This window comes from Danio rerio, chromosome 7, assembly GCF_052040795.2.
Source record: "Danio rerio strain M-AB ecotype USA chromosome 7, GRCz13ab, whole genome shotgun sequence".
In the NCBI taxonomy this organism is placed as follows: domain Eukaryota; kingdom Metazoa; phylum Chordata; class Actinopteri; order Cypriniformes; family Danionidae; genus Danio; species Danio rerio.
The window spans coordinates 48,501,693-48,513,894 of record NC_141027.1 but is presented as its reverse complement, the minus strand read 5'-3'; the positions used below and the strand labels follow the sequence as shown (position 1 = coordinate 48,513,894).

Below are 12,202 nucleotides of genomic sequence, written 5' to 3'. Positions count from 1 at the left end.
AACTCAGCCTTCTTGATTCAGTGATGTGCTAAGTTACCAATAATAATTCATGAAGCAAGATATTGTGATCTGCCCATTTGTTGTGTTCAAAATTCTCACCCATCTATTTTTGTGCCTTCCGGCTTCTCTTCGCCTTGTTTCTCACAGGTGCGAGTGATCATCACAGACGAGAATGACTGTGTTCCAGAGTTCCTGCAGTCCATTTATAGCAAAGACGGTGTCCCAGAGACAGTCACGACCGCAACGTCGCTTCTGCAGGGTAAGACTCTGGACCTGCACATCAATGCACCATAGATCTTTACCCACTGCTCCTCGCATAACAGCACTATAGCCAGATATAGCTCTTCATTTTTTTATGCTGTATACATAATGTTCTTTTGATGAAAATATGCTTTAAATGAAGGCATTATTTCGTCATTTTATTTTTTATTGAAGGGGTAGTTCATACAGAATTAAAACTGAGCTATAAATTCAATAAAGAACCTTAGTGAATGATTTACAAAAGAAGATTTTTAGCTGAAACTAATTGATAATTAAAAAAATATATATTAGTTTAATTAATATAAACGGAATGAATTAATAAGTAATAAATAATACATACATTTTTTTTCTGGGAGCACGGTGGCTCAGTGGTAAGTGATGTAGCCCCACAGCAAGAAGGTTGCTAGTTCAAGTCCCGGCTGGGGCAGTTGGCATTTCTGTGTGGAGTTTGCATGTTCTCCTTGTGTTTCCGTGGGTTTCCTCTGGGTGCTCTCGTCCCCCCACAAGTCCAAAGATGTGGGGTAGGTGAATTGGGTTAACTTAAATGGTCGCCGTGTATAAGTCTGTGTGAATGTGAGAGTGTGTGGGTGTTTCCCAGTACTGAGTTGCAGCTGGAATAGCATCCAGTGCGTAAAACATATGCTGGAATAGTTGGTGGTTCATTCTGCTGTGGCGACCCCTGATAAATAAGAGACTAAGCCAAAATGAAATGAATGCTTCTTTCTTTCTTTTCTTTCTTTCTTTCTTTCTTTCTTTCTTTCTTTCTTTCTTTCTTTCTTTCTTTCTTTCTTTCTTTCTTTCTTTCTGTATGCATGCATGTATGCATGTTGAACAATTTTTACTACAAAACAAATAATTTTTATGACATTTATGTAACATTTAAAACGCAGTATAACATTTGTAAAATGCCAGTTAGAATCCTGAACATAAAATATGTATCTGTACTCTGATAAATTTAAACTTGTTTCAATATTTAACAAAAAAGCATCTAGACACTGTCCTTGGGAAAACTAGGCTGCTGAAAAATTAAGATCACTGCGGTCGAACAACATTGTTCAATCCTACTTTTTTTCTCACTTAGTTTTAAATTGCGCTAAGTAGATAACTTATTGATGCCACTTAAGTTTTAGTGTCTTGTTTCCAGAAAGAGCATATGTCTTACTACTAGCGCATTCACTTGTATGCATTTTTTGTTCATAGATTATGTTTGACATTTTTTGTCATTCATTCATTCATTCATTCATTCATTCATTCATTCATTCATTCAATTATTTTTCTTTCTTTTAGCATGTATGCATATAAAGAACTATTTAAAAGTTTGGAACCAGTATTTTTTCGGTAACACTGTAAATAGCTAGGGGGCTCAAACACCTCAAAACTTAATGTAAGTACACATTTCCAATTTTAACTTTTGGTGTTTTACCTGCTTATTATCAATATATTGGCTGTATATTAGTACTTAGAAACTATGGTCTTATTTTACACCCCAAACACACCCAACATCTAAACCCAACTATTGTATTACTAGCCATTCATAAGCAGCTGTTTAATACTTTGAGCTACAAGCTAATATTTAATAGTTTGCTTATAGTTCATATAATACTACTAATGATACGAATAATAGTTTTAATAACTCATCTCTAATAATTTTTATTGATTTTTTAGTTTTATTTTTTTTGCAATGATAAAATTAAATAATGTTTTACTAGATATTTTTTCAAGAAACCTCTATACAGCTTAAACTAACATTTAAAGGCTTAATTAGATAGTTTATTTTGTAGACTATTTGGCCTACGGTTTGTTCTGTAGACTATTACCTAATGGGACTAAAAATTTTGACCTTAACATACTTAAAAAAAAAAATAAATAAATAAATAAATAAAATAAAAAACTGCTTTTATTTTAGCCAAAATAAAACAAATAGCAAAAACCTTTTTCCTGAAGAAAAAATATCTTCAGACATACTGTGAAAATTTCCTTGCTCTCGTAAAAAATTCGAAGGGGGGCTAATAATTCTGACTTCAACTGTGTATGTATATGTATATGTATGTATGTAAAATTTCAGTATCGATTGAGACCGTATTCCAGCATTGTGACAACCCTATTATATATATATATGTATATGTATATGTATGTATGTATGTATGTATGTATATATATGTATATATGTATGTATGTATGTATGTGTATATATATGTATTCATTACCTTTGTCACAATTCTAGAATACGGTCTCAATCGATACTGAAATTTTAAAAGCATCCATTTCCATTTGTTCACGTGCTCAACAGAAATTACTGAATGTGATTGGCCATGAAGGTCATCAGTTCACCAAACTCACCACTGTTTACTGAGTGTAAACACAGATACAAGGACACTAAAGCATTTCAGTCATGTCAATCAGCTGGTTTGATTATAAGCGGACATACAAGTGATCCGGTGATAAATTGTGTGTCCAGTGTCCCTGTATCTGTGGTTACACTCAGTACACACAGCGGTGAGTTTGGTGAACTGATGACCTTCACGGCGAATCACAGTAATTTATGTTGAGCATGTGAACACAATGACAAATCAGCAGTGTTTAAGAAGGTGTCCAACAGCGCCCAAATGTTAGCGGGAAATCTACGTTTTAAAAAATTCTGTATTGATTTGTAAATTTGTGTTAAAATGTATTAAGTATAATCAACATTCATTCATTCATTCATTTTCTTTTTGGCTTAGTCCCTTTATTAATCTGGGGTTGCCACTGCGAAATGACCCGCCAACTGATTCAGCATATGTTTTACTAAGCTGATGCCCTTCCAACTGCAAACTATCTTTGGGAAACATCCATACACATTCATTCACACTCATAAACTACCTACAATTTAGCCTACCCAATTCACCTGTACCGCATGTCTTTGAACTGTTGGGGAAACCAGAGCACCCAGAGGAAACCCACGCGAACGCTTGAAGAACATACAAACTCCACACAGAAACGGCAGCTGACCAAGCCGAAGCACAAACCAGTGACCTTCTAGCTGTGAGGCTACAGCACTACCTACTGCACCACTGCATCACCTATAATCAACATTTCTGTTATTATTACATTTTTCATGATAAGAGGCATTTGAATGTGCATATTTTTGCTGAGGTTGAATGCTATGAAAAACAAAACAGCCATATACAAAAAAGGCATGTTTTGTATGTTTCTTGGTGCGTTTCTATATCATATTTCTGCCGACATTTAAAACTAAATATGTGTTTATCATCATCACCTCCTGCAGTTGTCTGTGTGCACCTTGAGCATCATAGACAATAGCCCCTTTCACACATACAGACCTTTCCGGAAAATTGCCGGCAATTTTCCGGAAAGGTTGTATGTGTGAACAGGTCCTTTTTGAAAATACCGGTAAATTCGTTCTGGCTATTTTCCGGAAAGAGAAGTTGTAACATTACCGGCAATTTGCCGGAATGCTGCGCTGTGTGAATGCAGAAGGAAGATTCCCGTAATAAGCGCGTGCACGTCTAGAACGTGCTGACGTGAGACGTCTGCTTTAGCCAATCACAACAGTCAGACGCATTTACGTCCGCACAGTTTGTGAGGATAAAAGCCTTTGAATATTTTTCCAGACACATTTAGCTGCTAGAAGATAGTCAGATTACGTTTATATGTTCTTCTTAATGCCAACTGTGTAAATAATCATCGATGAGATGCTTATGATAAGCCGTTGTTTGTTTACCTTCAAGCTTTGCGTGCGCCTATGAGCGCCTGCACACGCACATATTATGAACATCTTGACATGTGAAAGTGATCCTGCGAAAGTTGTTCACAATATTGATCATCCACAGAGTTTGTAATTTAGTCAAATGTTTACAAATACAAGCGCAGCCGTTTAAAGCTCATTTGTGGTGAATGATGTCAGAATTTACCGGTATTTTGGAATGGATGTGTGAATGCTCTTTTTCGGAAAATTTCCGTAACGTCCTCGCCTGTGTGAACAGCGCTTTTTTCAATATACCGGTAAAGTCTTTCCGGAAATTTTCCAGATATTTACCGGTATCACTGTGTGAAAGGGGCTAATGTGAAATGCTGATTTGTGTAGAGACAACATAACATAAAGGAATTAAGTTAGCTTATTAGTTTTTACAGGTTTAAGTGGACTGACATTTTAAGTACAATTACGTTGGTGTAAATAAAACTCAAGAATTGGGTTGTTTCAGCTTATTTCAGTTAGGAAATTTGAGCAACCAGCAAACATAGTTTTTGAGTTAGTAAGTAAAACCATCTAAGATTCAGACTGAGCATGAACAGTCTGTGTGCAACCAGTAGCCATGGCATTTGAGACTAGTGTGGCCCAGACAAAGTCTGTTTCTCGCACACAGAGAAAACAAGGCGAGAAGATGCTATTTTCTTCCTCTATCATTCTGTTTAACACCACCTTTGAAGCACTTCTCCCCTGATGTGCCCTTTCATGTGTCTAAATTGCACATTGAATCTAGAGTCTATGCACTAACTCCTGAGAGTGCACTTGTAGCACACAGAATGGAAGACACATGCCCTGGGCTATGATAAGAGCAGCTTTCATATTCTCATTAAGTTTTACACAACCACAGCAGCTATCAAAGCACCGCAGAAATGAAATGATGGACACAACAACAACTGACGACGACAGACAGACTGCATTTGCAGACACGACACCAAACAAAAGAGAACAAAACAAACAAACAAACACTACAAAGTTACTTATATTAATAAAAACCTGACCCTTTGGAGATTAGCAGATCTTGGAAGACATTTTGACAATGTTACTGAGCAGGTTAACATACTGATATACATGATTTCATGAGGAGTTGTAACTATTTTACCTAGTTTGGAAATTAGGCTAATTTGTATGATTTAATTTATACGTTTTTTAATTTATTTAATTTTTTTAAAGTAGTCATGCCTCCACACCCTAACCCTATCACTCATTGGTTGATAAGCAAATCTGACTAAAACGTTCAAAGCAGTGTTGCCAGATATAAATGACTTTTTCCTGACCAAAAGCTGTCCAAAACCCACCCAAACAAGCCAAAAATATAAATTTTAATATAGTCATTTTTTTTTTAAACATACAGCAAGCAACACTGGCAGTCACAAAACTACAACATAACTGGATCACATATAAAAATTTGCGCCCTCTAACCGACATACTGCACTTATTGTTGTGTATATTTCACTACCTGTCAGAGTCTGTTTTGCAATCGAAATAGGGTATACGTTCATCCTGTTTGGCATTTTAAATTCTTTTGAACGCAATTAGGTACTGCTTGTCCATCAGACAATGCTTCTATGTTTGTTCTTGCTGTTAATTGTGGGGGAAAAAAATGATGGATAAAAATGTTGTGATAAACTGCTGTGAGTTTAACTGCAGGCGCTGCATGATGTGGTTGCACGTAAAGGGGAGTCCAATTAGTCTGGGAAGTCATATTTTGCTATAGCTTTCCTTCAACTTTCCTTCTTGTGGGTGGACCCATGCAGTTTGCGCTAAGCACTGGTTACTACTAACTGAATGGAGTAGGAGCACACAGCTATGTTTTGTTTAATAAGTTGCATATAAAATTAACGTTTCAAAACTGCCCAAATTTTGTCAACCCGCCAATGCTATTTTTACCTGCACAATCACATTTAAAACTGGCCAAGTGGGTGGGAAACCACCCAATCTGGCAACACAGGTTCAAATGCGATAATATAAATTAACACAAATTATCAAAAATTTCTGAATTGCTGTGAGATTGTTTTGCTAATTTTACATTAGTGCACCTGTTGCTGTGTGCTATTTCATAGAGGTCAGGTTTTTACAACTAGAGACGGTCACACTTTATTTTGAGGGTCCATTTTTTAATTTAAGTTATATTGCATCTACATGCCAACTAAATCTCATTAGATTATAAGTAGACTATTAGGTTGGGTTTAGGGTTGAGGTTAGGGTTAGTGTAAGTTGACATGTACTTGCAAAGTTTCTTATAGTGAGTTAAATGTCTGTTTAGCAGCAGTATCAACAGATATTAAGCAGGCAGTCTATTAATACTCAATTGGACCATCAAAATAAAGTGTTAACCTAGAGACAAATTTTATATTTTTATATTTTTATATTTGTGCATGTTGAAACCTTATTATAGCAATGTTTAATCTTTTTTTATATCTTATTTTACAACTTCTATAAAATTCAGTTGCCACTTGTGTCAGACATAAATAAATCTGCAAGGAATCGCTTAAGACAACCACAGCTGGCATCAAAGCACCACAGAAATGAAATGGACACAACAACAATTGACAATGACAGACAGAATGCATATGCAGACACAACACCAAGCAAAAGAGGACAAACAAACACACTGGAAAGGTACTGCTATTTAAAAAAAGCCCCTCCGCTTTGGAGAATAACGGGTCTTGGCAGACATTTTGAGAGCTTAGCGCAGAAACTCCTGGCAGAACTGGAAAGGTGATGCGGTGAGGTGTAGAGCAGATGTGCTGATTAGCAGGTGCACGCTAGCTAGCATCTGCACACCCGTCTGTGTGGGCTTCATAACAATTATCTCTTCCCAGCACGAAATATCCTGCATGCTCCACTTAAACCTATCCTGGAGAACAGAAGAAAGACTACTTTTCAAGAATCATTTGTACAGTAATGTGGCTACCAACCATGCATGTATAATGTATGTGATGGACAATTTATAATTTAAACATCTGTGGAAACAGTCACATTGGTAATGGCTGAGGTTTCCGGGATTTTTTTTTGAGAGGTGTACTCCAGCTTTATGTACAGCGGAAGCTTGGGAATAAGCATGGAATTTTCCATTTGTTTGAATCTTTTATTTTGTTTGGGGTAGATGGAATTGAGTTAGGTGGGGGATCTTCCAATAGGCCGATTGTGTGTGCAGTTGGAAGGTCCTGATTGAGAGCAAACAGCAAGATTAATCCAATTAGGATTATGCAAGAAACTAGAGAATCAATAGTCAGAGTTGGGTGTACTTATTTATGCCCTATTCACACTAGAAGCAACTTTGTAGCTGTCTGTCGCTCTGAGTAACAACCTACTGCAAACACGTCTGTGTAGATCTACAGCACGGAGAATACAACCGGCCTCTGAGCGAGCTGAGAGAGGATCACGTGAGCTCTACCGGTGCTCCTATTGGCTGTCGCTCAAGAAAGCATCTCTTCATTTGCATAAAGTTGATGGGTTCTCAACTTTGTCGCATCGCTCTACACACTCACCTGGTCGCCAACGGTTGCTGTCGTTCGCGTAGACGGAGGTCGCCGGAAGTAGCTTTTTCTCCTTCACTTGTTACTTTGCCACTGTGAGTCACTCATAGTGTGAATGAGGCTTTAATGTACTGGAAGATATGTACATTCTGATAACTGAATTTTTAACTAAAATAGAAACAAAGAAGAAGGAACTGAGCCGAAAGGCAAATCTTTCAATTTACCGGTCAATCTACGCTTCTATTCTACCTATGGTCATGAGCTTTGGGTCATGACTGAAAGTACAAGATTTCAGATACAAGCAGCAGGAATTAGTTTCTTTGCAGGGTGGCAGGGTGCACCGTTATAGATAGTGAGGAGCTCTGACACCCAAGAGGAGCTCGGAGTAGAGCCGCTGCTCCTCCTCAAAAAGAGAAGTCAGCTGAGGTGGATTGGGCATCTGTTTTGCATGCCTCCTGGACACCTACCTAGGGAGGTGTTCCAGGCATGTCCCACTGGGCAGAGGCCTCAGGGAAGACCCAGGACACACTGGAGGGACTATGACTCTCGGTTGGCCTGGGAACGCCTTGGGATCCACCCGGAGGAGCTGGAGGAAGTGTGGGGAGAGGGAAGTCTGAGGTTCTCCCTTGAGACTGCTGCAACCCAGCCCCAGAAAAGTGGATGAAAACGAACAAAAAAAATAATGAATATACACAAACAAACAAATGAATGAATGAATTGCAATATTCTACATTTGCACTGACAGTATGAACTTGTATGTGGTACTATTTCTGGATTCTGATTTTCAACACAGGCTTATTCTGAAAACACAGCCCATATACAATACTGGAGATCGCAAATTATGTAGTCAGAGCTACATATGGCTGCATTTTGTCTTTAAAAAGAATTCTAGGGAACGGTATGATGGCGTTCCTTTTCACCCTAAACAGCTGACCGCTTACCTGCATGTGAACAGCTTTTCTGCTAACTGTCCAGTAGCTTGACATGTATGTCGGCAGACTTGAGGTGCAGAGCAGAGTTGACCGCGATGATGGGGTTTAGGTCCAGTAAAGAACAGTTCCAGAAAGCGGGTAAAACAAAACAGAAGCCAAAAGATAAACAAGTAAATAGCAGAGTTAGAATGTGGTAAAAACTGAAAACGGGGGATCGTTCGGTTGGTTAGTCAGTCAGTAAGTCAATCAACAGCGACCACTGGTGGATTTTTGCAAGAACAGCAGGCACAAATGGCACTCACAAGAGAAATTTGAGATTTCAAAAATCGTACACATAGTTAATGAAACGTATTTTGCTCTCTCCAGAAATGTATATAAAGGTACATAATCAGAATAAGCCTGGTTTGCTGCTTTTTATTATTATTACAGTTTGCATCAGTGTTAATTTTGTCAATGAAAATAAGTATGTAGAAATGTTTGTTACTGCATATCTTGACAAAAACAGAAATTTGAACGGTTATCTGTGTTAGTAATATGAACATGACAGAAAACTATGAATGCATGTGCACTGATCTGCTCATCTAATGAATGAACAACACATAAAATGTAGTCAGAAAGATAAAAAATAACCAACATGTATATATATATATATATATATATATATATATATATATATATATATATATATATATATATATATATTTTTTTTTTTTTTTTTTTATCTGATGCATTGCACCGTTCATTAATTAAATGAGTGGATCAGAGTGCACAAATTCATCACCATTACTGCTGCAGCAGACCTGTCAAGTTTCAGTTTGTGTCAAGCAATTGACATTGATGAAATCAACATTTGTTTACACTTTCCTATGTTGGCTTGCAATTAAATGTATAACAATGTATATTCACACATCTTTATTGGCAATTACACAGTTGTGTCTTGCTAGAACCATCCATCCATCCATCCATCTACTCCTCCATCCATCCATCCATTAATCTGTCTATTCCTGCATCCATTCTTCCATCCATCCATCCATCTTCCATCCATGCATTCTTCTATCCAGTTGTCTTTAATATAGTTTGTAATCAGTGTATACAATTGATCTTTTCCGTAATGTGGTTTATAGCATACAGTACAACTCTAAATGGCATATATATACTGTTCAGCAGAAATTGTTGATTTTCCAAAGTGCAGAATCAGTAAAATCAGATATCAGCTTGGGAAATATGTACCCCTTTTGTCGAAAATAGTTGAGTTGATGTGCAAAGCAGCTATTGTGTATGCAACACCTTATTCATAGTTCATTTGAAACAGGCTCACACCTTATTGACGCCATTGCATTTTACAGTAGTTGTCAGATGCAATAAGACTCCTACTTGAGATCTTTTGATTGCCAGTCATGTATAACCATTCTGGTTGTTCATTTGACAAGAGCCGATGCCCGAGCTATTTACACAGGGAAGCTCAAATAAAGATTGATCCTATTAGCTGATGTTGCACTTCTCTGTAGTGCAACTTTTAATGTTTTAATACTCACCTCCTGTTTCTCTCTCTCTCTCTCTCTCTCTCTCCCTCTGTTTTGCAGTATCAGCCAGCGATTGTGATTCGGAGCAGAATGCAGAGATTACATACTACACGCTAAGCCCAGATTTCATCATTTCAGCCCATGGCACCATATTCCCAGCTGGCCCTCTGGATTACGAGAGGCAAAACCACCTGTATGAATTTGTAGTGATGGCAGTGGATAAGGGTGAGGTTCCTCGCACCGGCACAGCCACTGTGCGTCTCCGAATGGCCAATGTCAACGACGAGCCTCCAGTGTTCTCGCAGCCTGTGTGAGTTGCTTATCTTTTCTTTCCTTCGCTCCTTGAGGAACATGATAATTAAGGACTGTTGTTTTTATTTGGCCCTAAGCTGCAAATATTTTAATAAGCCAAGATATTGTTATCAGGGTAGCAGTTAACATATTAATTCATGTAATTTTCCCGAAACCCCTGCTCTGTGTATTTCCACGTTGTTGATGTGGCCTCACATCTAAACTAGCTGCGTGTTTAGAACAAATGCATAGAATGTACTGATGCTTTCATAGTATGTAGTATAGGCTGTGCTATGTTAATAACACAAGGCTGTGGTTCTTGTTATTGTCCCAATTTCCCTTACTGGAAACGTATGGTTGAATCTCTCTCTGATTGAGTAGACCTGATGGGGAATATATTGCTGTTGCGTTGTTGTTTTTTTTTTTATGGAGTGGATGTAACAGAGATTAGCTTGGAGCTGTGTGAGTAAACCTCAACCTTCTGATCCTCAAGAAATACAATAAAAACTGATGGTAGATATTGTGGCAGGGCTTCAGACTAACTGTTTTCAATAGGACCACTTTATCCTAGGGCTACATGATTAATCGAAAAAAGATTATATTATAAAAATTATATTTTCAAGGTCAGGAAAAAAAGTGTAAGGGCGGACACACAGGTCTTCACATTGTTTTATATAGACTTCATTGCTCAGCAACATGGGCACCTCCAAATGGTGGTTAAAGTGTCACATACTGTATTTGTAAGGAATGATTTACCCAAAGATGTCATTTCTTACATTGACGCGCACCTCTCGAATAATGTTGCGCATATGCGTAGGGCGAGCTTTGTGATTGGTCGGCTTGGTAGCACTGACGAATGTGGGCGGTGGTAAGAGCAGTGCGAGCGTGATGCAGCGAGTGTTTACAAGTGTGAAGTCCTGTGAAGGAGCTCTGGATGGAGAGTGTTGTATTGTGTTTACCTTTTGATTAAAGTTCTTGCATGTCTGCTGATTTCAGCCTCAAAATGAGCAAATTTGAGCCACTTGTACATTAAGGAGGGTGCAAGTATGATGTTGGTAACACTTTATAATAAAAACACACTATGAATAATTTATTAAGCATTAGCATCTAGTGAATTCCTTATCTGTTAAGCATTAACTCTACATTAATAAACGCTAGTAAGCAGTTTATAACTGCAGCTACAAATGCTCTATTATTGACTTAAAACCACATTTATGATGTGCTTAATAATTGAACTTTCATACTTTGTCAATAATTTATATTTCAAAAATAAGAGTTCCCATTTGGGCACGCGCTGATTTTCACACAGGAAAAACAAACACACACATAGGGGAGAAAGACAATGTGTTTAATGAAGGTGGAATGCTTGATACCGCATGTCATATAAGAGAAAAAACCTCTGCATTTCTCGGTAACTCAGATGCACTCGGTAGGTCAGAAAGAAAATTAAACACGACAGTCGGCAATAGTTTGCTTGAAGTGTTCACTTGTTTACACTTAGAGAGCAGCATTTACAGCGGATCTTTCAGTCCATAATACTGTAGTGATATTAACGTGAACTAATTAACTTATTAAGAACTTATTAATTAACTAATTAAGAAATCATTTTGATTAAGGTCTGTCTTTAAACACTGAAAGAGTACTGCTGACCATACAAACTTTAACTTTGCCATCTGAATGAACAATGAAAGGGTGCTGATCGCACACACTTACCAAATCTGTAGACAGGAAAATCAACACACACTGGAGCTGTCTTTTTTTAAAGGAGATGAGCAGCAAATCCAGATTTCACCATTTCCAGATGAGAAAAGCTCTAGAGTAAAAAAGGTTCAGTAAAAACATATTTCTGTCGCGCGTCGCATGCACAGATCCACACGTGAGTCCAGCTGCGCTCTCATAAAGGGAAAATGAAAACAAAGTTTTTACTGCAGCACATTATAAAAGCAACACTGACAACCCGTATCTCAA

The 12,202-nt window shown here is 37.7% G+C and overlaps 1 protein-coding gene across 1 annotated transcript in view; it reads left to right on the top strand.

Annotated features, from left to right (window-relative positions):
* Positions 1–12,202, top strand: part of si:ch211-186j3.6 — a 453,204-nt gene that overhangs the window by 166,611 nt on the left and 274,391 nt on the right. Inside the window, exons 5-6 of the mRNA XM_087261712.1 lie at positions 148–259; positions 10,004–10,253. Coding sequence (XP_087117838.1) covers positions 148–259; positions 10,004–10,253 — 362 coding nt within the window. The remainder of the gene's footprint in view (positions 1–147; positions 260–10,003; positions 10,254–12,202) is intronic.